The 23410-nt window shown below is 38.8% G+C and overlaps 1 protein-coding gene across 1 annotated transcript in view; it reads right to left on the bottom strand.

Annotated features, from left to right (window-relative positions):
• The window catches only part of FAT4 (FAT atypical cadherin 4), a 233508-nt gene that overhangs the window by 67368 nt on the left and 142730 nt on the right, over positions 1-23410 (bottom strand). Inside the window, exons 5-6 of the mRNA XM_084627409.1 lie at positions 18350-19272; positions 17471-17645 (exon numbers count right to left, since the gene is read on the bottom strand). Coding sequence (XP_084483535.1) covers positions 17471-17645; positions 18350-19272 — 1098 coding nt within the window. The remainder of the gene's footprint in view (positions 1-17470; positions 17646-18349; positions 19273-23410) is intronic.

Here is a 23410-nt window from a genome sequence, read left to right as displayed (position 1 = left end):
ACATATATGAGAAGGCATAGGAGCAAGAGAAGGTACTGGGTGACTCGCTAAATTCAATAGTTCCACGAATCCCGAAGAAAGGAAATCCTGCTGATTAGAATAATTACAGTGTTGTAAGATCATTATCAGTACTAGGAAAAATCATGATGAAAATAGCTGGCAACAGATTAATGCCAGTTTTAGAGGAAGTAATAGAGAAGGAACAGTGTGGCTTCAGATCAGGCAGAAGTTCCATTGTTCTGATATTCACACTCTGACAGCTGATAGGGTGGGGAGCAGAGCAGGGGAAGTGAGAATGGGGATTAAAGATGTTTGCAGTTTTCATCAACTTCACTAAGACATTTGAATCAGTTTGGAGGGAAGCATTATAGAAAGTAATAAAATCACATGGAGTTCCAGATATGATAACTGCAATTATAAAAGTTACGTAAAATGACTCCTGTAGTACTGTAAGAACTGGTGGATAATTAAGTAACTGGTTCAAATCAAAGTTTGGTTTAAGACAAGGGGGCATGGAATTGCCGTGTTCATCACGTTCTTAAACTGTACATTAAGAGTGATAGAGTGGGACGGTGTGACTTTGGGTAAAGAGTTAAACTCTTTAGCTTCTGCAGATGACATTGTACAACTGGCAGACATGTTTGAATTAATTATACTATTTGCTATTCTTGGGAAATTGGTGCAGTTGACTTGAATTTACAACCACTTTGTCTTCTTGTCATTTATTGTATCTTGGAAAAGGAACAAGAGATAAAGTATTGAAATGAAGCAGCAAAGTCACAGAACAAGTAAAATCTTATATGTACCTAGGAAGCTCGATCAGTGCTGAAGGTTCCGTCAAAGATAAGGTTAAAAGGAGATGTACTTTGTTACAAGTGCTGCATGAAATTATGGACTGGTACTTTTTCACCCGGAACCAAACATAATATTATCAAAACAGTATTACTCTTTGGAAACAGCTACATTAAATGAAACAGACATCAGAAAACTGTAGATAGTAGAAATGAGAGTTCTTCGGAAGATGGCAGATGTAAAATGGAATGATTTTAAGACAAATGAAGAAGTTAGGAGAGTAGGCTCCTCTGTGAAATCGGAGTATGGGATTGGCTGCAATCAAAAAGATTACAATGGTAGGGACATTGTAGAAGACAAACAGATGATAGGATGCCAAAGAAAATAATGAAAATGAAACCAATGACAGTAGATCTAAAGGTCAACCATTGACTAGATGGCAGGATATCAGATGCAGGGGCATGACTTGGCTGGGCTAAATGGAGGAACAAATCATGTACAGGAATGGATGGTGATGCTATACTGCTTCCCGTGTCTGTAAAGATGTTTTTGGATGAGAAGATGATGATGATGATGATGATGATGTGGGGTGGGGAGAGTGGTTCCATGCCTTTTTAATGCAAAAATACATTGATTTGTATCTAAAGCGGTGGCTCCAAATCTTGGCCCTGAATAAGGAAAGTACTTGAACATGTGCTTAAGACCATCTGTATTCAGAAAAGCACTAAGGCACATGCTAAAAATTAAAATTGATGTAACACACTAGTGAATCAGGCCCAAATATTGCTTTCTTACACAAACAAAACTGCTAGTAGTTTTCATGTTAAAAGTGAACTGAAAATATCTTGTTTTGTAATGAACAATCCTGTAGGTGCCAAGTTCCTCCAGAGAGATGCTGAATGCCCTCAAAGATTTTTGAAGCCAACAGGAGTGATTACACTACAGGATCAGGCTCTCCTAAGATTGTCCAAAGTTTTTATTTAATGTATTATGCATCTTTGATTCCGCTCTGCTGCCTTCTGCCCAGGAATCAAGGTCCAGTCCATATCCTAACATTTTAACCCCTGGACAACTACAAACAATTGCCCTTTAAAACAATCTATCTAAACAATATCCTAGAAACCAACAGTGCTAACAAATAGAGCTTTATCCCATTGGAACAAGAAGATTTCTTGCTTCCCACTTAGCACTCATTCTGAACCCTGAAAGGGCCTGAGATTCTAGATCTTAAAATCATGGCATACAGGGGTTTGGATGAGATACCTTAGGTCATTTTTAGAGGTTTGTGATTTCATTTAAATCAGTTGGCCTCATGATAACTAAGCAAGCATGAAATCAGTAACAGTGACAAAAGACTCCTTCTGCCCACTCCGTGGATGCCCATGTACTCACACCTTGATGACATGAACCAAATTTTGTGCAGACCTCAGTAAGTTTGCACAGGGTGAGAGTATGTCAAAATGTGGCCTATTATCAGTAATTTAGAGTAATTTTCATAATATTTTGGTTTATTTCCAATCTTTTTTAAAAAAATATTTCTTTGAGGGTTCCATCTTTTTTGAGAATGTTTCTTTAGTGTTTTATCATCACATTTTCTCAAAACAAAAAACACATAGATCCTGCAATAGCACAGAATATCCAGGGTGAAAGGGTTTACTCAAGGGGGGGGGGAATTCAGGCATCCATTGGATAATTAATAAAATACAGGCTTTTAATGTTAATGCTGACTGAAGAAATGTAGATGATTAGAATGACAGCTTAAGCAAATCTTTAAAATCGGGAGGAACAGATTACTATTTAATTTGCTATGACTTCTGAATTTTTTATGCCTGGTTTACATTACTAGTAGTCTATGTGAAAGCCAATTTAAGCGTTTACTTTCTAGCTGTCAGTCACTAGGAATCAAACTTACGTACACCTTAAATAAATTCAGACAAATGGCTTCAGATCTTCATGTGAAATAAACAGGAAACATAGTAGGCATACTTGTAATCTGGGATTTAGAATCTTTTGGTAACCTCAGCAATAAAAAGTACTGAGTTCAGAAAGGTAGGCATTTTACATGAATATATTTACAACAAAAGAAACCCAGGCATATAAGAAAACTGGCGGATAGGGGTTGTGTCAGGGAGTGTGTGATAGGGAAGACAGCAGGTAGGACTCCTCCAGATTCTGCTTCCTCCAAATCTCTGGGGAAAACTGGTGCATATTACAGACCAAAGTTGCTGTAGCTTGTGCCAATTACCCCCTAGGTGCAGTGGACCCCTCCCTTTTAAAGGAAGTTCCAGAGCTGGCATAAGCATGGGAGCTGTGAAGAAGCTATATTATCAAGAAGCTACAGGGAATCTGGAGTGTGGGCAGCTGTGCAGAAACAAGGTGCTCTTCCTGCTGTTTGCTACTTATACCAACCTCAGATGTACTTTTGGAGGAGATCTACCAGTGGCCTTCTTCTACTCCACATGCAAACATTTTCTTCTGGCTGGTCTCCAATGATATGCACAGATATCAGAAAATCTTCAGCTTTAGACAGTGGAATCACCCACATTTTTCCATAAGAGGAAGGGGGAACAAACAGTGACTTCCTGCACCATACAGAATTGTAAGGAAACTAATTTCCGGCAAGTTGTAGTAGGCACAGTACATGTAGGTATTGTTTCATCTCACAAAATTTCTACTCCACACAGCCAGAATAACGAACACAGAGAAAAAATTCACTTTCTATGTGTGTTTTTTTGGGGATGACCTAATCATAACTCAGTTGTGCCTCCACTTTGCTCTAATACTCATGAGTAATACAGTCACACCAAATGTATGGAACTAAATATTTTCTCCCTTTCGCCATTACACATTCATTCTGCACATACGTACATTTAAAGTTACGCAAAAGGAGAGATAACTGTAGGTATATCTTCTGCTAATTACTATATGGTATTGTGAAACAACACTTGTTATCTTCATCTGGTTTAATTCTGGAACACATGGGCAGAGTAAGCTCTTCTGACCTATTGTAATCCTCAAGTACATGACAGCGTCTTCTCTAACATATGTTCAGCTTTAAATACCATAGTTGCAGTTTGGCACGGAAGGAGAAATGATTACTAAAATGTTTAGTGAATCTGGACTGATAAAAGAAAACAATCAGAGGAGATTGACAAATAGCAGGCAAGGCAACTCCTGAATATGTTAAAAGAAAGTTTAGCAAAACAGCTCAGTTATATGGTGCTGTACAGCATAGAGAAAAACAAGAAAATACAAACACAGAAATATGCTGTTTAGTTTGTGATCTACACATTGTTTTAAAACATGAACAAGTTCTGGGTCTTGACATCTGTGACATATTTTACAATTTTGGAAATAATGAAGCTGTTATTCCTTTCAAAACCCAGAAGTCTGAAGTCTTTGTAAGTACTAAAATATCACAATTAAGTGCTAGAAAATTGACAATAGACTTGTAAAAAAAAGTACAGGCACCTGCTTTGCCAAAAGAACACAAAAAGATTAAGCAAAATAAAATGAACGAGACCAAATGACTGACTAAAGTTCAAACTGCAAGCAGATCAAAAATTTTTGTGCGCCCCCGTAAATTAAACACATCATTATCCTGAAACATGGAAAGTAATTCAACAGTAATGGAATTTTTGCTTAACTGAAATCTGTTGCTTTGCAACAAAGCTGATTTAGTTCCTGCAGTCAAATATTCAGTGAATGGGTCCCCAGACTGGAAGTTGTATGTGTTATTAGAAAGCATTAACTTTTTCATGGAGTAAACAAGGTTTTTCTCACAGTGGAGCAATCTTTCTAAATGCATTAAAAGGCAGACAGGGTCCACTGCTCCATGTTGGTGTGTTTTTAAATAATTATGGAGATGTTGTAACCTCTTCACAGTTAAGTCTGAAAAATGAACTTGGCTTAAAAACTCTAACTTTTACCCTGAACACAAAGGATAATGTATACACAAAATCTAAAGGAAATTTTGGATTATGGGTCATTAAAAGTTACCTATTTTTGAAAAACTGACTTATCTTCCTCTAGCTCCAGAAGAACTTTTCATTATCTCTTCAAAATTTCCTGTAGTTAAATCCCTTCCAAAACTTGTGAACCTAATATATTTGTATAAAAAAATTGCAATGAAGCAATCTTATTAATGACTTTTGTTGTGGATGATTTGGGAGCCAATCCTGTTTCCATCTCAACAGGTGATAGCTAAGGGATAACTTCCTTTTGCTCAAGATGTAAAGGCAAAATTCAAGAATGTGCAAAGAAACTTGTTGGTGAAACAAAAGCAAGAGCCATTTTACCCAGTGAGATTTGGTGGTGGAATGAGAAAGTTTGAAAGGCTGTGAAGGAAAAGAAAAAGTGTTTTAAACTTTGGCAAGTAACACTCCCACAGCAGGATTTTCAGGGGTACAAAAAGCCAAAAAGATAAAGAAAAAGTAAAAGGTGGCAGACTCTAAAGCTAAACCCAATGAAGGCTTATATGCCAATCTTGAAATGAAGGAGGATGAGAAAGAAACATTTAGATTGGCAAAGACCTGAAATAAGAAAAGGTATTAGTGAGATCAAAGTAATTAAAGATGAAAGTGGAAGTGAACTAATCAGTGAGAACCAGATAAAGGAACAATGGAGAAATTACTTTGAAAGGCTTATGAATTAACAGAATCCAAGAGAACCATGCCATATGATAAAACCAAACCAGGGTATGGTGGCACCAGTACTAGAAGTTGCAGAAGCATCAAGCAACGCGAAAAATAAGAATTCTCTCAGATGCAATGGCATACTATAACCATGGAAGTGCCTGGAGCAAGTAGGTGTGAACATATTGAAACAGAAGTTTTAATTGTGTTGTGACAGGGCTGGGCTTGCTGGTGGTATGGCCTAGTGGTTAGGTCACAACTCTCCCATTTGTAGCATCCCCTGCTGATGGCCACTCTGGCATGGCAAGGGATAATAGATAGCAACTCAAACCTCCAGCCAGGTCACTACTGACGTCTACACCTTTCCAGGGTAATTGAGTCCAAGAAAGTATAAATGTCCAGCATCATCCAAAAAGGAGTTTCTGACCCAACCCCGGGCCTCAGAAGTCCTCATACCCTTATTTCAGTGCTTCCAATGTCTTCACCCTCCCTTCCCCCTTATCTCAAAGAGGCAGGGGAGAGGGAGTGCTGCCGCCCTTGTGACTGGCTGGAAGGGCAGCCTGGGCCCTCCCTCTCTACCAGGCTCTGACCCAGCAATATCAAGCTTCCCTGGGTCACTTCCTGCCACTCAGTTTCTCAGTCCAGGGTGTGGTCACAGTCTCACAAACAATCCAAGAAAAAATAGAGCAAAGGGTTCTTTAATCCTTGATGACAAATTAGTCCCTCCTCTGGGGCCTGAGGTAGCTGCCGCTTGTGAGCCCTTGTTCCCTGCAGAAAGGACTCCTGCAGAGTTCTCACAATAGTCCATCCCCCTATCTTATCTGCTATTCTCCCATTTCTGAGCTGTCTGGTTATCCTTTAAATTCCTCCTCCAACTGGCACAGGCTCTGCAGGTGCGATGAGCCATGGCAACTTGGGCCCAGAACTGCCCCTTAACTTCTTCTATCCCCATGTGGGTTTTATATACCCCATAACAAGGTAGTACCAATTACGGGGGTGGGGGGTTGCGGGGGTGGGAGGAGGAGGAGGGGAATCCAGGCTTCGATAATTTGGGCATGTGAGAATAAGATCAGAAGAATATATAGGAAACAAGCTTCTTAAACTTAAAAATGTAGGGTACGAGAAGGGTTGGAAGGCCCAAAACTAGACAGATGAATGTCATACAAAAGGATGTGATTAGCTGTGGAGTTTCTGACGCACTGCTTCAAGACAGACTAAAGTGGCGAAGAGCCGACCCCACGAAGGTGGGAGTAATACTTGAAGAAGAGCTCTAAGAGATAAAGGCCTAGATTTCAGAGCTTTACAACTAGATTTCTAGTCCCAATTCTGAAAGAGGCGGTTTGTTACGAAGAGGTAGCACTTAGAGTATTTTTAAGGATCCATGTTATTAAGTATCATAAAAGTGAAGCATTTCCTGGGTTCAACCAGAGAAAATCTGAAATTTTACTTAGAAGGAACAAAATTAGAGAAAGTCGCCATGAAAGTAAATTTCACTCCCATGAAAAATTTCATGAGTTTGGGGGAAAGTATTGTCCCAAATTGGGAAAAGAAACCAAAACCCTGAACACTATTGTGGGAGTGAAATTCTACAATATTTATTTTGGGAAACATTGGAACATTCCTGCTGTTGGAACATTTTGGTGTTTCAGAAACAAAATAAGCACCTGGCAGCCCTGGTGCCTCTGCAATTTGGCCAACAAGCCAGGGACCTTGTAGCCCTACAGGTGGGCTGCTTGGGAGGTGCATAGGCAGACAAGCTGTCAGAAAAGCTGCCTGGTTTCCTCTGAAAGATTAATTGAAATTGACAATACCCACAGAATGTTTGGATTTCAATGAATTGGCATTTTTTGACAGAAAATTGTTCCAGAGGAAAATTTCTGACCAGCTCTAGCCAAGTTTATATGGAGCAAGGTCTGAGACCCACCACATCATATAATGCAGCTCATTTGGACTAACACTACTACCTAATGTTTTACATTTGGGTGAGGTTGGTATATACATGAGAGGAAGGGTTACTGTATTATTTCTGGTTTATAATCCTTTTATTTTTTTAAAAAAATAAAAGTTTATTTGTTTTTATAAATAAAAATGATCATATTCACATTATAACTAGTGTCTATCTAACTTTGTCTGCATCAAACTGAGGTTTCAATTGCCTGTGTGATTAAACAGGGGAACTGGAGGTAAGAAATTACAACCAGAGCTCAGAATTCAAAGGGATTGCTGCAGAGCTGGATGAGATCAAGGGGTGGGATTAACCTCTCACAACCTAATAGTTTCAGAGGTTTTCAGAAAATTCTTTTGTCTCTAAAAAGAGAACTTGTTCATGAAGGGAAAGTAAAAGATAATTATATTGGTTAGTCTGAAATCCTTATAAAATTACAAAGGCACTTTGCATCCTAGTCTGAAAGTCTTGGATTGTGAACTCCCCTAGAAATATATCAGACCATCACTGTCCTGGACGCCACAGGAAGAAAGGGAAGAAACCAGGAATGTTGTTTAACTTGGCTGTAACTTTATTAAGTAACACATCTAGGAACTTCCTGGAAATAACTCGTCCAGTGCAGGTCATCCTTCCTTTTGTCATTTGTACTACCTGGGGAAAGGCTGCTGACAGCCCATTAACCTGGTCCCAGAACCATAGGACAGACCCTTCCTCCCTTCATTCAAGGGTTGTCTCTCTATTGTAACAGGAGCACCAGTCCCATCCCTCATCTTGTTTAGGAGATGCTTTTCCTAATCCAATTTCCTAATTTAAAATTCCAGTGTATGAGGGAACTAGACCCCACTGAATGATCACACCTGCACTGGGCACCTGCCAAAGTGCATCAACATGAACACCTAAGGTTTGTGGGGGAGGAGGTTTAACCATCTGCCCATGCTTTACTGGCAGTGAGCAGAAAATACATTCCCAGTCCCCAAAAGACAACAAACACAATACCCACAATAAGGCTCCAAAGCCCAGTCCTACTCTAATCCTAAAGAGGGATGTGAGAGATCTTTTCTTCCCAGGACAAAATGGTGCCCCAGAGCTGGGGGAATTGCTCATAAACCCTTCCGTTTGGTGCTGGGAAGCCATTAGGGCAGCGGTTCCCAAACTTATTCCGCCGCTTGTGCAGGGAAAGCCCCTGGCGGGCCGGGCCAGTTTGTTTACCTGCCGTGTCTGCAGATTCGGCTGATCACAGATGCACCGGACGCCGCTTCCAGCAGCTCCCATTGGCCTGGAGCAGCGAACCACGGCCACTGGGAGCCACAATCGGCCAAACCTGAGGACGTGGCAGGTAAACAAACTGACCTGGCCTGCCAGGGGCTTTCCCTGCACAAGCGGCAGAACAAGTTTGGGAACCACTGCATTAGGGTTAAGGTGTACCTTTGTGTTCAACCCATCAAAATCAGCCACAAGGAGGGGAGGAGAGGGGAGTATGTAGAGTCCTTGAAGGGGCTAAGGGTATTCTTTCTTGTGCTTCTCCTCCTGAGGCTGCAGGGGGAGGAGGGCTTTTAGAAAGCAGAAGTCCCCATTCCATCAAGGAACATATGATCCCTGCTTTAGAACATGTGGCTTGATCCAAATGATCAGTCATTTTAGACAGTAACCTTTTGGTGTGAAGAACCCCAGGTGAAATGTATGGGTTCTTGGAAGTCATTATGGTGTGCAGTTTCACCTGTCAGTAAAGGTTGACATAAAATATGACAGATAAAGCAACACATACCTATATTCCATCATCTTTTTAATTATTTAAAAAAAAGTCAGGTAAATTTTAGAACTCATAGATTCATAGATTCCAAGGCCAGAGGGATCACTGTGATTATCCAATCTGACCTCCAGTGTAACACAGGCCATAAAACTTCCCCAAACATAATTCCTAGAGCATATAAATATCCAATCTCTATTTTAAAATTGTTGGTGATTGAGAATCCATCACAATCTTTAGTTGATTGTTCCAGAGGTTAATTACCCTTCCTGTTAAAAATCTACACCCGATTTCCAGTCTGATTTTGTCTAGCTTCAACTTCCAGCCATTGGGCCAAAGAGTCCATTATCAAATACTTATTCCTGAAGTAGGTGCTTACAAACTGTGGTCATGTCACTCCTTAAGCTTCTCTGTTAAGCCAAACAAATTGAGCAACTTGAGTCTATAACTACAAGGCAGGTTTTCTAAACGTTCAGTCATTCCCATGGCTCTTCTCTGACCCTTCTCCAATTTATCAGCATCCTTCTTGAACTTTGGGCATCAGAACTGGAGACAGTATTCCAGCAGCACCAGTGCCAAACAGAGGTAAAGTAAACTCCCTCCTCCTATTCGAGATCTACCTGATAATGCAACCAAGGATCACACTAGCCCTTTTGACCATGAAAGAGAAAGGCTGGCAGAGTCTATTTAGAGACATGAATAGTGCTGGCACACACTGTCTGTGCAAGCTCCCCACAATATTTTCTGTAATGGGTTTGTGACCTAAACAGATGCCAGTTAGTAATTTGCTGCAATCAAACTTAGATCTCCTACAGTGAAAGGCTTGGGCATTAATCCATCATATCATAGAGCCCTTAATACTTTCCTGTAATCTAATGTCTAAAGTACAACTCATCTGGGATGGTTCTGAGTGAAGAGTGATATGCATAGTAAAACTACAGCATTTTTACCCAGAATGATGTTAAGTTTCCCAGCAAGAAGATGCATTTTTGGGGAAAAAATTGATTCATAGAAAGAGCCTTTAGGGGCAACTTTTCACATGCACATGTAAAACATGCACATCTGCATCTGTGCATATTGTGTGTAAGTCGCTGAGGGTGCAATAGGTGAAGATGCATATTTGTGGGCACAAGGGGTACATACTTGAAGACTGAACATTTTTAACAAATAAAATTGAACTTAAACAATGAAATGAACTTAAAAACATATATTTTTAAAACCAACAATTACTTATTCTTTAAGTCATTGTTGTAGACAGAAAACACCAGGGATGCTGGTTCCCTTAGAAACTGCTGACCAAGTCAATTTTGTCTGCTTATGACTCCTGTGTATCCCACAGTGAGCTCCCTTTAATCATGGTTGCATGTTATTGAATTGTACTTTAAAAACATCACATACAACTGGTGAAGATTAACCTTCAGGATAACTATTCATGCCATATGTTCATGTTTTACAGGACTTATCCTAGCAATTAAGCTTCTTGAAATTGTAGTCCTGGAGGTGAAGAATTAGCTAACAGACTTTCAATTTATAAGATGTAATGTGCTGTTTAAGCAAGGGTTTAAGATCACCGTGACTGGAAAATGTTAATAGTTCTCAAAGACCAGGACATTTTCCTTGCCTAGCACTGTTACCACTCAAGTATTTATCTTCTTATTCTTTCAAGAGGATGAAGTATTCACACACACAAGATTGTCCACATTTGGCAGTTTCCAAACCCACTGGCACATTTGTCTCAGTTTCATGTTAAAGTGACATATCCATGAATACAGTATTCTTAAAACACTTTCTACCTAATAGTTACAAAGCTAAGTATAATGCATGGAGTAACATTTAGGCAAAAGATGAAACTACAGCAGCTTGAGAATGTAACAGTTTACATTTCATATAGCTTTATAATTCTTGCTTGCCTTTGGACTTTCTAAGTATCAAGAACTATGATTCTAGCCTACTTGCCTAAACTATAAGCAATATGGTATTAGAGAGAGAAGGGCCTATTTAGATACATTTTCAAAAAAGATATACCTGCTTTGCATACCTAAAACTGGTGAGTCTATATAAAACAAACAAGATGGCACTCATGCCAGCTCATAGTTGGAAATCTTCACTTCATGCCTTTATTCTTTTCAATCAATATTGTATAATATTATGGTGAAACCTGAACTACCCTGATATATATTTTAGAGGCAATGCCAACATCAGTTCTCACTTTGTCATCATTCTCACTTGGAACATTCTCAGTAAATTGATGATGGTGAGCCATCCTAAACACATGCCTGTCCAGCACAGAATGAACAAAGCATTATTGTAACACTGTGCACTACTGGTTGGCAGGAGTAAAAGTATTAACTTAAGTTTGTATGTGTGAGATGATGTGGTCATTGCTGTTCTCCTTGTTTCATGGAATTCTATCTGTTTTGCTAAGAACCCTACAAATGGTTGTAAACGGACATTGGCATTTGACTCAGTTTGTGTTCTCTACTGGTGACTGTATGCCGAACTTGATCAGGGAAAGGGACAGACTATTGATGATAGAAGTGAATGTGTGTTGGGGGTTATACCTGGGGAAAGCACAAAGGGGAGAAGAGAAAGTGGGTACTTGGAAACAAAGAAAAGAGTGGAAAGCATCTGGCTAAAAGGTAGAGGTGTACTAAGGGTAAAACATATTACTCTCTTCATTTTGTTCTGCAGATACATATTGCATGTCATTGTGTCCTACTCAAGCTTGCCACATACTATGGTAAACTTTGTGGCCTCTTATGTGCATATGTGCTGGCACTCAAGGGATTTGCCTAAGCAAATCTACAGGAAACTTGAAAATTCAGCTACAGCTAGCTGAGTGAAATAATTGTACTTTCCCCACAGTGGAAGCTCTCTAAATTGCTTATGATAATAAATAATATAGATTGAAATAAATGAGTAGAAACACCTACACACAGTAGCTACTTCCTTTGGGAAATACATAGTAGCAATTCACTATGTCTTTTGTATTACACTATAAATAGTACTTAGTATTTCCTTTAGTCTAGCAAAACATACTTATTGCAAATTGACCTTTACAAATATCCAAATCTCTTAATCAGCTAATGAAAGAAAATGACAAATATTGACTAGCAAACTAACCCATAAAGGTGAATCACACCAGTAGTCAGTGTTATTGTGAGGTACTCCTGTATGCACCCCAGGCTGCCTGGCAAGGTAGTATCTTATACAGAAGTATCCGTAAAAAGAAAAGGAGTACTTGTGGCACCTTAGAGACTAAGCAATTTATTTGAGCATAAGCTTTTGTGAGCTACAGCTCACTTCATCAGATGCATAAAGTGGCTGTAGTTCACAAAAGCTTATGCTCAAATAAATTGCTTAGTCTCACAAGTACTCCTTTTCTTTTTGTGAATACAGACTAACACGGCTGCTACTCTGAAAGAAGTATCTGTGAGCACTTTCTTTTTGCAACTTTTTGCAAAGTTTCCCTTTGGAAATTTTTCCTGATGGTGAATGGCACTCATTTACTGTTCTCATAGATTAGCTGGTAATGGCATAACCCTCACCAGATTGAGAGAAATGACCATTTGCACTTGGGAGTCAATCTTTTTAGGTTGTGGTAAATAAACCCCAAAGGGCATATTTTTCCTCAAAAAGGCATGTTCTCAACTATTTTCAAATATTTAAGAAATAATACACATTTCTGTTTATAGACTAGACAACTTTATTGATTAAGGGAACAGTTAAAAAAAAAGGCTTAGGTCTGGATCCTCCCATGGGAGTTAGGCACCCAAATACCTTTGAGGATCTGTGCCTTATTTGTCTAGCACAAAAAGTCTTAGGGTATTTATAATTATAATGCTAAAATATGTATAGAGTAATTAAATTTCTGCCTACATTATTTATCCTAATCTCATGATTCTCTTAGCCCATAAAACAGAAGAGAAGCATACAGCATGTTAAACTCATTATGATTCAGTCTGTGTTATTTAAACCAGTTATGGGATATGAGCCCATGCCAAATACGAAAGCTATTCTGTCTCTTTTGCATACCTTTTGGAACCAAAAAACAGCGTTAGTTTAAAAGATATGGGTTAATCTAAATAAATTTCCATCTTTTTTGCTGTGGAAGACATCAAAACAGAGAATAACTCACTAACAAGCAGTCAGGCAGAAGCAGTTCATCCCATTTGAAACTCACTTTTTTCAAATACCTTTTCAAATGCTGAAATTATATTTCATGACTCTTTCACAATTTCAACAGAAAGGACTCTCTTTGTAAGGAGAAATGTTGGAAGAGGTAGTTGGACCCTAAACATTCACAGCAAGATTTTAAAAAGCTCTCAGATTTGGCCTACAGCTCAGTTTTACCATTGATTTTAATGGAAACAGAGTTAGGTCAACACTGAGTGTTCTGAAAAATCCCATCCTTACTATGAGTTATGGATGATTTGCATAACAATGATGGCTTGACTCCAAATTGAGGACCAAGTCATTAAATCCTTATTTACATGAAACTGGATTACGTGTCTTGCACATGGCCTTCCGAAGGGGATAATACAGACTTCCCCTTCCCTAAGAGGCCCGAGGAGAGAGTTTGTGCCCCCTGAGGCTCTTTGAAACATAGGGAGGCGAACTTTGGCCCATCCAAATTGCTCCCCATGGAGCATCAGTCCCACTCTGCCCATGGCTCAGCTTCCTCTGCATCCCCTTTTGGGCTATTTGCTTGCTGGGAGAGGAAAGGGCAAATAGTCTCTGCTCACAAGGACTGCTCTCGTGCGTGGCCGTTGCATGGGCTGCGCAAGGAGGTAAACTCCTCACATATCCTTCTGCTGCACATCTACAAAATCCTGTGTTAACGGATCATAACTTCTATGGAGGTAACCTTTGCCCTCCTGCATGCTTGAAAGGGAGAATGAAAATCTTTATCACAAAGATTCTCTAAAGCAAAACATATTAATCACAGAGGTATACCAAATAAATGCTAATTATATCAAACAATCCACTCTGATTTGTTTTTCAAAGAGTAGTGTTAAAACTACATGTAATCTGGTTACTAGTTTATTCTGAAATAGAAAAAACCCAAGAACAAGGCTTTTCATTAGTAGCTGCATATCTGGTTCTAGCTGTGCTATGCAGTAACACACCATTCTGCAAATGCAAGATGAGGCGGTTGTAGTTCATTTCAACAGTAGACTCGGGCAGCTATCAGGTTTCCAGATGTGCTACTCAATATCATGCAACTAATAAATAAAAGGATGCTGATCTTTGGAATGCTAACATTTTCTCCACAATGACATTCAAAGAATTAAAGAAGTTAAGATAAAAGCTGCCACTCCAATTTTTGTCACACTGCCAAAGTTTAATGTCTACCCATCTCTGAATCTCCACCAGATGGAACAAAGACGTAAACCCTCTCTTCTCCAATCAACTTTGCCATAAAGAAAGATACAGCTAAGCCAGTGATTTATGTGCTAGAAACAGACCCAAAAAAAAACACTTTTGAATGGCTGCAAGTTGGTTGTCTTGGTAAATATGCAAGTAGAGTTTCGGGGGGGAGCATCTGCAACACAATCACATTATTCTAAGGTTCATCATTTTTCCTGTCACTCCCATTTATAAACCACATCTGTGCATTCATGTATTCTGATTGGCATATTCTGATTGGCATATCTGGCATATGCTGTAAAATGGATTCTCTAATTCAGAACAAAGGGGACTTTGGGGTTAAATCTTGCAAGGTGTTGAGTATGCCTGTGAGGTTCTAAAACTTCAAGAACCCCCCACTGACTAAATACGAGTTCACGATGCTCACAACTTCTTAGGCACTTGGGAGAATTGGTTCCTAGATTAAGAAGAAGTTGTTAGGGAATGCTGTTAGTGAAGACGTGAAGGATGGCTGGAGAAGTAGGGACTAAAACAAACAGAAAATAACAATAACCTTATTCCTATTATTAGTTCAGATGATCAGAGTATTTCTGGGAAACTGTGCTTGAAAGTGTATTGAAAGAAAAAAATATTATTATTATACAGAAACAACTTGATGCTCATCTGGCATTTAGTAACTATTTTAAAGTGCCAGATTATGGCCTGGCCTGACCAACCATATGGGACATAAGGAAGGTAAGACATTCACCTGTTCCTCAACACACTTTCTTGCACTGCCTCCCTAGATCTCTATTCCCTCCACACGCACATGGCCAGGGAGTGGATACAGAGGGGTAGAAAATGACTAGCACCTTGGCTCCACCCTCACCATATGTTGATTAGTGCAGCTGATTGCAGTGGAGGGGGAGTAACCTGCTATTGGTAAGAACTGCTAGCAGATTATTACTCCCTGCAGAAGGATGAGGAGTTCAGGGAAGGAACTTTTCTTCGAAGTACAATTCCTTTCTTGTGCTCCTGAGTGGCACAACTCTGTTGCACTCGTTACATGGGTTAGTGCCCAAGGTGCAGTATGGCTCTAAGTGTTCACGAAGGGCCTAATTTTGCCACCTTATTCCAAATGAGTAACACCTTACTCCACAAAATACTATTCTGCATGAGTAAGGGTATCATAATCTAGCCTTCAGTGTGTATGGGACACTTAAAGCCAAATCTCGGCCTCTGAGCTCCAAGGACTGCTGTGAGGGTGTTGCTGAGTATTAGCAGTTCAGTAGAACTGTTCTGAGGCATTGTGCAGGGTAGGCACAGGTAGAGTGTTTCAAGGAGCACCACAGGAAGTGTCATATACAACTTCCTTTCACCTGTTGCATATAGGAGCAGCATGTGCTCTCCAAGTACCTGCTATGAAGGATAACAAGCATTCAGGTTGGGATCATGGCCAATCCGAAACTGTCTGGCTATGACTCTGGAGACCATGAAGCACGACTCGGCTCACTAAATCAGCCCATAGCCTAAAGATTCAGGGGACGCCAGTAGAAGTGCAGTCACAAAACAACAACATAGGGAAAATAAACACGGAAGTGCATGAAGGGACATCGACAGGATAGTATGCAGTTGAGTTTTCTTAGTAGTTGTGTCTATGAGTGTCAGGTGTCTATTCTGCCTACCCCTACATGGGTGCACTGAAAGAGGAAAGGAAAGAGCTCGGGCAGGCAGAATTTTGCCTTTGACACGCTATTAAATCTTCAGATTTAATTTCATCTGGATAGCTAAAGAGATTTTCATTAGTAACAAAATGAAATAAGATGTACTCTATTAAGTAAGATGCTACTTGCACTGCTAAAAGCAAATCCAAAGGATAGTTTTTCACAGTTAATAAAAGCCAAACCTAAAGTCCAAAGGATCATGCCTTTTCCCTGATTTATTTTGAGAGATAACATGGATGAATTTCAGAAAGATGACCTTTTTTCAAGGTTTCAGCTTGCATTGTTTTCCAATCCAGGTTGACTGCTCACTACATAACACACTACTGGAAACAAGCTGAAAACCAGAAGCAAATCCTAACAGATAAAATACAAAATGCTTCAGAAAGACAGCGCTACTATAGGCAGAGAATTGGGCATATCACTCCTGTTATTGCTAAGGATAATTATGTTTCTACATTTATATCAACTGATCTGACAGAAATCCCCTAGAATTTCACTGTGCTTAACTAGGCAAAATTTGTAAAGTGATATAAGTATTTATTGTTATTATGGTCCATTTAAGTTAACTGAAGCATATGTGCTGGCTCCGCAGCTCCCATTGGCTGGGAACTGCAGTCAGTGGGAGCTGTGGGGGCAGTGCCTGAGGGCAGAAGCAGTGTGCAGAGCTGCCTAGCTGTGCCTCCACCTAGGAGCAGCAGGGACATGTCGTTGCTTACGGGGAGCTGCCTGAGGTGCCACCCAGATCTGGCATTCCGCAACCCCTCCTGTGCCCCGACCTCTGCCTTGAGTCCCCTCCTACACCCAAACTCCCTCCCAGACTCCTCGCTCTGCACCCGCTCCCACACCGCAACCCCCAGACCTGAGTCCCCTCCAACACCCAAAGTCCCTCCCAGTTAACTGGAATTTTTGACTTACCGGGACCCCTCATTTCCCCAACATGTCAGATAACAAAGCTTTTATGGTTATTAAAATTTTTGGTAAGAACACTTGGATTCTGCAGCAAATTCTGTAGCTTTAGAATCCCAGAGTACATTCAGGCATCTAAAAACCAGAGTAAAATCCTGGTCCCAGTAAAGCCAATGACAAAATTCCTGTGGACTTCCGTGGGACCAGGATTTCATTCTAGGTGTGTTCATATAACTTAAGGTCCTTAACTTTACACATAACAACTATAAACAATAAACAGATTTCAAATGTGTTTCTATATACTGAAATGAGTCTTTGAAAAGCTTGCAAACAGTAAAAAATGCAGCCTGGGTGGCCTGCACATTTGATTTACCTGAATCAGCAGCTGTGATCAGCAAGATGTACCGCTCCTTCGTTTCTCGATCCAGGGTTTGTACCAAGTGGAGCTCTCCACTGGCTGAGAGAGTAAAGGCCCCGGCTTCATTTCCACCAACAAGAAGGTATGTAAGTTTGCTGTTTAGACCTTGATCATCATCCCTTGCTACAACCTACAAAAGTGACATAAGAACATCAAAACAAATAATAATTGAAGAGTACATGCTTGTCTGTGTTTGCCATCAGGATTACCTTCTATGGCACAGTATTTTATGAGGAACAGGAAATAATCCATGTGTGACAGAATAAATTAGAATGCCTGGAAGTTTATTATAAATTGGTTGTTACCAGCAAACTGACTTAATTTAAAAGGAGTGATGAGTGTCTTAAAAAAGTGGTGGTTTAAAATACAAAATTAATAAGTTACTCCTTTTCTCCATATCTGAATGTACTGTTAAGACCAGCCTTTGAGCCAGCTTTGGGCTCAGCAAAACCCACAGATGATTTTGCAGAAACCTGTCAGACTGGAGGGAATATCGCGTCTGCTGCTGTCTGAGCAGACTGAATGGCACTCTGACTGTAGTAGTGCCTCACCTTAAATAGAGAAAGAGGGAGATTTGAAAGAAAGAAGGAACAGACTGAGGTGGTCTGTGGGGATGGAAGTGGAAACCAGAGGACTGAAATGACCCTCTAAAATCCTAAAGTATGTATAAGATGGGGGAGGGTGGGGGAACTGTTTTACTATTATGTAAAGAAAAACACTGCATGCCATGTTATACTCAAAAAGGTAATTATTCAACTGTACAAATCTCAGTATATGTTTAGTTTTTGATGAAGCAAATAGTTTTGTAGTAAATACATTTTTAAATGTACTGACCTGAAGAATAACTTTTGGAAGTGTCCCTAAATTCTCAGGGACATTCACAGAATATGGAGAAAGCTCAAATGTAGGAATAAAATCATTAACATCCATCAGAACAATACTGACTGTGGTGGTGTCTGTCCTGGGGCTACTTCCACGATCAGATGACTGAACAGTTAATGAGTAGAAGGGCTTTTTCTCTCGGTCCAAAGGCTTGGCTACTGTTATCATGCCAGTAACAGAGTCGATCCGAAACTCATTATTGGTGTTTCCACTGATTATGGAATAGCGAACCTGCCCGTTTGTACCTTCATCTCCATCTGTAGCAAACACCTGAGTCAGATCTGTTCCAGTCAGAGTATTTTCACCCATTTCTACTTTATATAGCTTTTGTGCAAACAGGGGGTTGTTATCATTGATATCAAGGACTACTACAACTACATCTGTAGATGAAGAAAGGCATGGCTGACCTTTGTCTGTAGCTACCACAGTCAAGGTATAATTAGCAACTGCTTCTCTGTCAAGTTCCCCAATGAGCCTTACTTCACCATCGATAGTGCCAATACTGAATTTGTTTCCCAAAGGCCTCAACAGAGTATATTCAATATAACTGTTAGGACCACTGTCCGGGTCAGTTGCTTGAGCTCTAAACACAATGGTGTCTATGGGTGTGTTTTCTGGGATGTAGGTCAGCTTTGGAGAGATAAAGCTTGGAGGATTGTCATTCACATCCAGTAGAATAATAGAAACTTGAGTTGTGCTTGTGTATCTGGAGGCTAGTAGAGTAGCCATGTCATGAACCTGAACAACAAGGCTATAGAAGGACTGACTTTCCCGATCCAAAGGCTGCTTGATGCTCAGGACTCCATTCTTGTCAATATTAAATTGACCTAGGCTATCTCCTGATGTAATACTGTAGGACAATTGTGAGTTAGAGCCTGTAAAACAAAAATAAGGACTGTAACTTAATCCCATTGTTCTTGTCGTACATATGAAGTATACAGAAGTAGGTTTTTGAATTTCTACTAAGTAACATCATTAGAGGAAGACAAAAATGGCAAAATGTTTACATTTTGAAACAATTCAATTCAAAGGGAGAAAGGGTAATCACTTTTTGTGTCACCTGAAATTAAACAGAGATGTGCTAAGGTTGTATATTATATTTTATATGTCAGAATCAAGAACTGCACTCAAACATTACTGAATATATGGTTAGCTGACAGTCTTGATAAAATATTTATAAACTGTAAAACTTTATTTATGCATTTCTGTAAACGTGCGCAAATGTTTCATCTGAATGACACAAAAAGCCATACGATAACAACACACTTTAATTAGGCCACATTTTTATTTGTTTATTTATTTTTAATGTTTTACTTCAAAAGGACACCAAAAGCAATGGAGCCCCAGATTACTCTCACACATGCCAATCAAAAAGTATATTATGGATTTAATCATTAGGGATCAGTTTGGCTTTATAAATGTTATATAGTGCCTTGAACATGTTAATGTTATGTAATAAGTATCTTATAATTCAACAGGTATCAAACCTATTTCCACTGTAGTCAGTGGGAATTTTTCTGTAGACTTTAATGATATCTGGATTAGGATCTGTTAAACCTACCCTTCCCTTCTAGTCTCAAAAATATTTTTATTTGCAACAATGTATCAATTGTGTCTGTAAAATATTCAGCACAAAGAGACACATCCCAGTAACACTGAAGTTTCATTAAGGTTAATGTCAATAGTTCAATTGATTTCAGTGGAAGCAGAATTTGGCCCTAAAACTGTAGGCTGTGAGAGTTGGTAAGGGTGGATCCTTCAAAAGGGAAATAAGGATGAGGGGGCAGAACAAACGCTGTTCTTGAACAAGGATAGTGGCAATAAAAGTAATGGACTTTTACGGAGGGTGGGGGGAAGTAAATTAAAGGAATTAGGGGTTACAGTAATTGTATATTTACACACACAATCCATATTTACATTGCAGGTGGATATTGTACATCACTACTAGAATATAAAAAAATAAACAACATTATCATATGACAAGAACAATTTGGTGGCTTTAGAGGTATAAAGCTTGATTCACCACTGTGTTACTCCAGTTTCAAAAGCAGTGTAACTCCATTGATCTAACCAGCATAAAATAATGCTGAGTAATGTAGTGGTAAATCAGAACCTTAAAGTCCCTATCCAATTTCAGGGTCCATTAACCCTTATGCACATGCAGAGGTCCATTGAAGTCAAAGGTGCTGTGCATGGCCACTAGGTGAGTCCCTGACGATCTCTTTGAAATAACACAGATTAAGGGTGAAATCCTGGCCCTATTTAAGTCAAAGGAGGCTTTTCCATTGACTTCACTGGGTCAGTAATTTACCCAATGTCTGATTCTTAATGCAAATAATGATACACATTCAAAAGAGAGACGGCAGAGAGGTTACATAAAATAATTATTTCAGGAACTGTACCAATAAAAGCAACAAGAACTAGATTAAGCAGAGCAAAAGAGAATCAGGTACAGATATGTTTTACCATATATAAAAGAGCATTCAAAATATCAAATGAACAACTCTTATCTTATGATTGAAATATAACTGCTGCAATTATGGACAAGGAAGACATCTATAAATTTTGGTAAGAAAAATACATTTTGAATCCTGACAAAGCTCCTACGTGACTTTAGGCATGCTATATACTGAAAACAACGTATTTTGAAAAATTAAAACCCAGAGCTCATGCTAAACATTTATATCATTCTTTAAAAAGGAGAGTTGAGATCTATTTTCTCTTTCTGGTCTCTGCATTAAACACTGAAACCATAAATACATAATTTTAAAATTCTATACTTAGCCTCTTTGGTCATAAAGGTTGTGTTTGAAACTTAATGGGTTTTTATATTCTAACTAATCCTCTCTAAACTTCTTTTTCCACAGTGTATAATCTCAAGTTGGACACTTAAGTGTCTCATTACTTTGTATTTCCTACCAGTTTTATTCAGTAGCTTCTCCCCTACCCACTGAACTTCCCAGGAAATAAATGATTCTTATATAAAAAGTATTAATCAGTGCTATTTATTGTTCTCAAAGTAGTAAGACTCTAAATCATTCTCTTTTAAATATGGAGAGCTGGGCATGAAAAAATGATACATTTAAATAACATTTGGAAAAGATTAATGTATTAATATGCCAGACATAAATTAATTAATGTTTGTATATCGCTTGAACAAGTGAAGCATTAAGTATTATAATATTATACATTTGTTTAGCTTGGTTTTAACTTGCTTAACTTTACCCATGAAAATGTTCTGAAATGTCAAGAAAATGTATTCATAGCACGAAAAACTACGAAATTCATCAGCTACCAATCCTTCTCCTATTTAAACCAATGGGAGTTTGGCCACTGGCTTTCACTGGGGAAAAAAAAAATGAACCCTAAAGAAGAAGACTGAATTAGAAACACTTTCATTACATTTATTATTCTGTGTTTCCAATTCTTTCTGTGATATATTTTATCACTTGTTCCATATACAACTTATTACTCATTCTTTTTTATCTTCATACCCATATGCAATTTTATTTCTCTGACAATATTTGTTCATAATAGTACTGAACTTCCAGTATTTATCATTCTTCCAATTCATGACAGTTTTATCATACTTCCCAGTCTATTTCTATGTGATGCAATATGTTCATTCCTTGTATTGCTTTTTAAAACAAAACAAACAAATATCTCATCATTCTCTTGGGTCTGAATCTTGGAAACACATCATGCTACTCACGTGTTCAGCTGAAATCCTGGCCCTACTGAAGTGAACGGGAGCCTTACTATTTATTGTCTTTAATGGAGACAGGATTTCACCCTGGAGAAAGGCATTGTCCATTTAAAAACAAAATAAAACACTATGCACTTAATTGGAAGTGGGGGCATCTTTCATCTGTATTGCTACTGTGAGCTAGACTTCCTTTATTTAAGATAGGAGGACTCCTCCACACTGATCACTGTCAAGACTGAATAGTAAGTAGTTAGCTGCCTCATTGGATTTCTCTTTTCTCTCTGACAATGCTTTCCTTCAAAGCTCGGACAGAGAGATGTCAAACTCTTTAAAGTTTTTAACTTGGTTAATTAATATTAATGGCACAAGAAAGAACCAACACTTTCCCCCTCATTTTGACACATACAGGGCCCTAGGCAAGACCAGCAGATACCCTAACATTTTGCTTGGAGTTTTTTCTGTGGTAGTCTTTCTCTTTTCTAAATCTCTTAAAAGCTCAGTCAACGGGTTGCTTTGGTTTGTGAGGAAGTTACTCAAGTTATACCTTTAAACATTTCTGTTAATTCCATATGAAACAAAAACAAAAAACAAAAACCAGAAACAAAAATACAAGAACCAATCCATCAGTCTTTTTTTTGCACAGATTTAAAACCTGTAGAAGACTCTCTTTGGTATTACTAACCATCTGCATATAAAAGCAACTCAAACTGCTGCAAACAACTGCTGTTTCCCAAGAGGCGGGTCAGACAGGAAAATAACAATGGAAGTATTTTCTTACTGCAGGCTTTTGCAGACTTTACTAATGTTTATTTTGGACCAACAGAAAAAAAACAGCCTGATATAAAACAACATGCCTTTCATACCCCTGCAGGCTATTCGTATCATTTAACATAAATTATCAGACAACTTCAACACAATAACAGTTTATTAATATATATTCAGATCATTATCTATGAGCTATTTATGGAGAAGTACAGTAGTAACTGGTATCCTGTTTTACACCAGTGTGCAGGAAATTACTCAGATGGAGATTTCAGGATTGAAACATCAACATAGCTTGTAACATTTGCTGAAGTTACAGAGGTTGTTTTATAAAGTCTACTATAAGGAGTATACTATATATGTTGTTTTGTTGTAGCTGTGGTGGTCCCAGGCTATTAGAGAGACAAGGTGGGTAGGTGAGGTACTATCTTTGGACCAACCATATAGCATGAAGGTTTACAAGGTGTCAACATGTAGAGATTTAAAAGATGATAATATATGTAATTTGCAGCTTGTCTCTCTCACCAACAGAAGTTGGTCCAATC

This window comes from Lepidochelys olivacea, assembly GCF_965140295.1.
Source record: "Lepidochelys olivacea isolate rLepOli2 genome assembly, chromosome: 4".
Taxonomy (NCBI): Eukaryota; Metazoa; Chordata; order Testudines; family Cheloniidae; genus Lepidochelys; species Lepidochelys olivacea.
The sequence above is the reverse complement of the archived record's forward strand: the minus strand, read 5'-3'. Positions and strand labels throughout refer to the sequence as shown.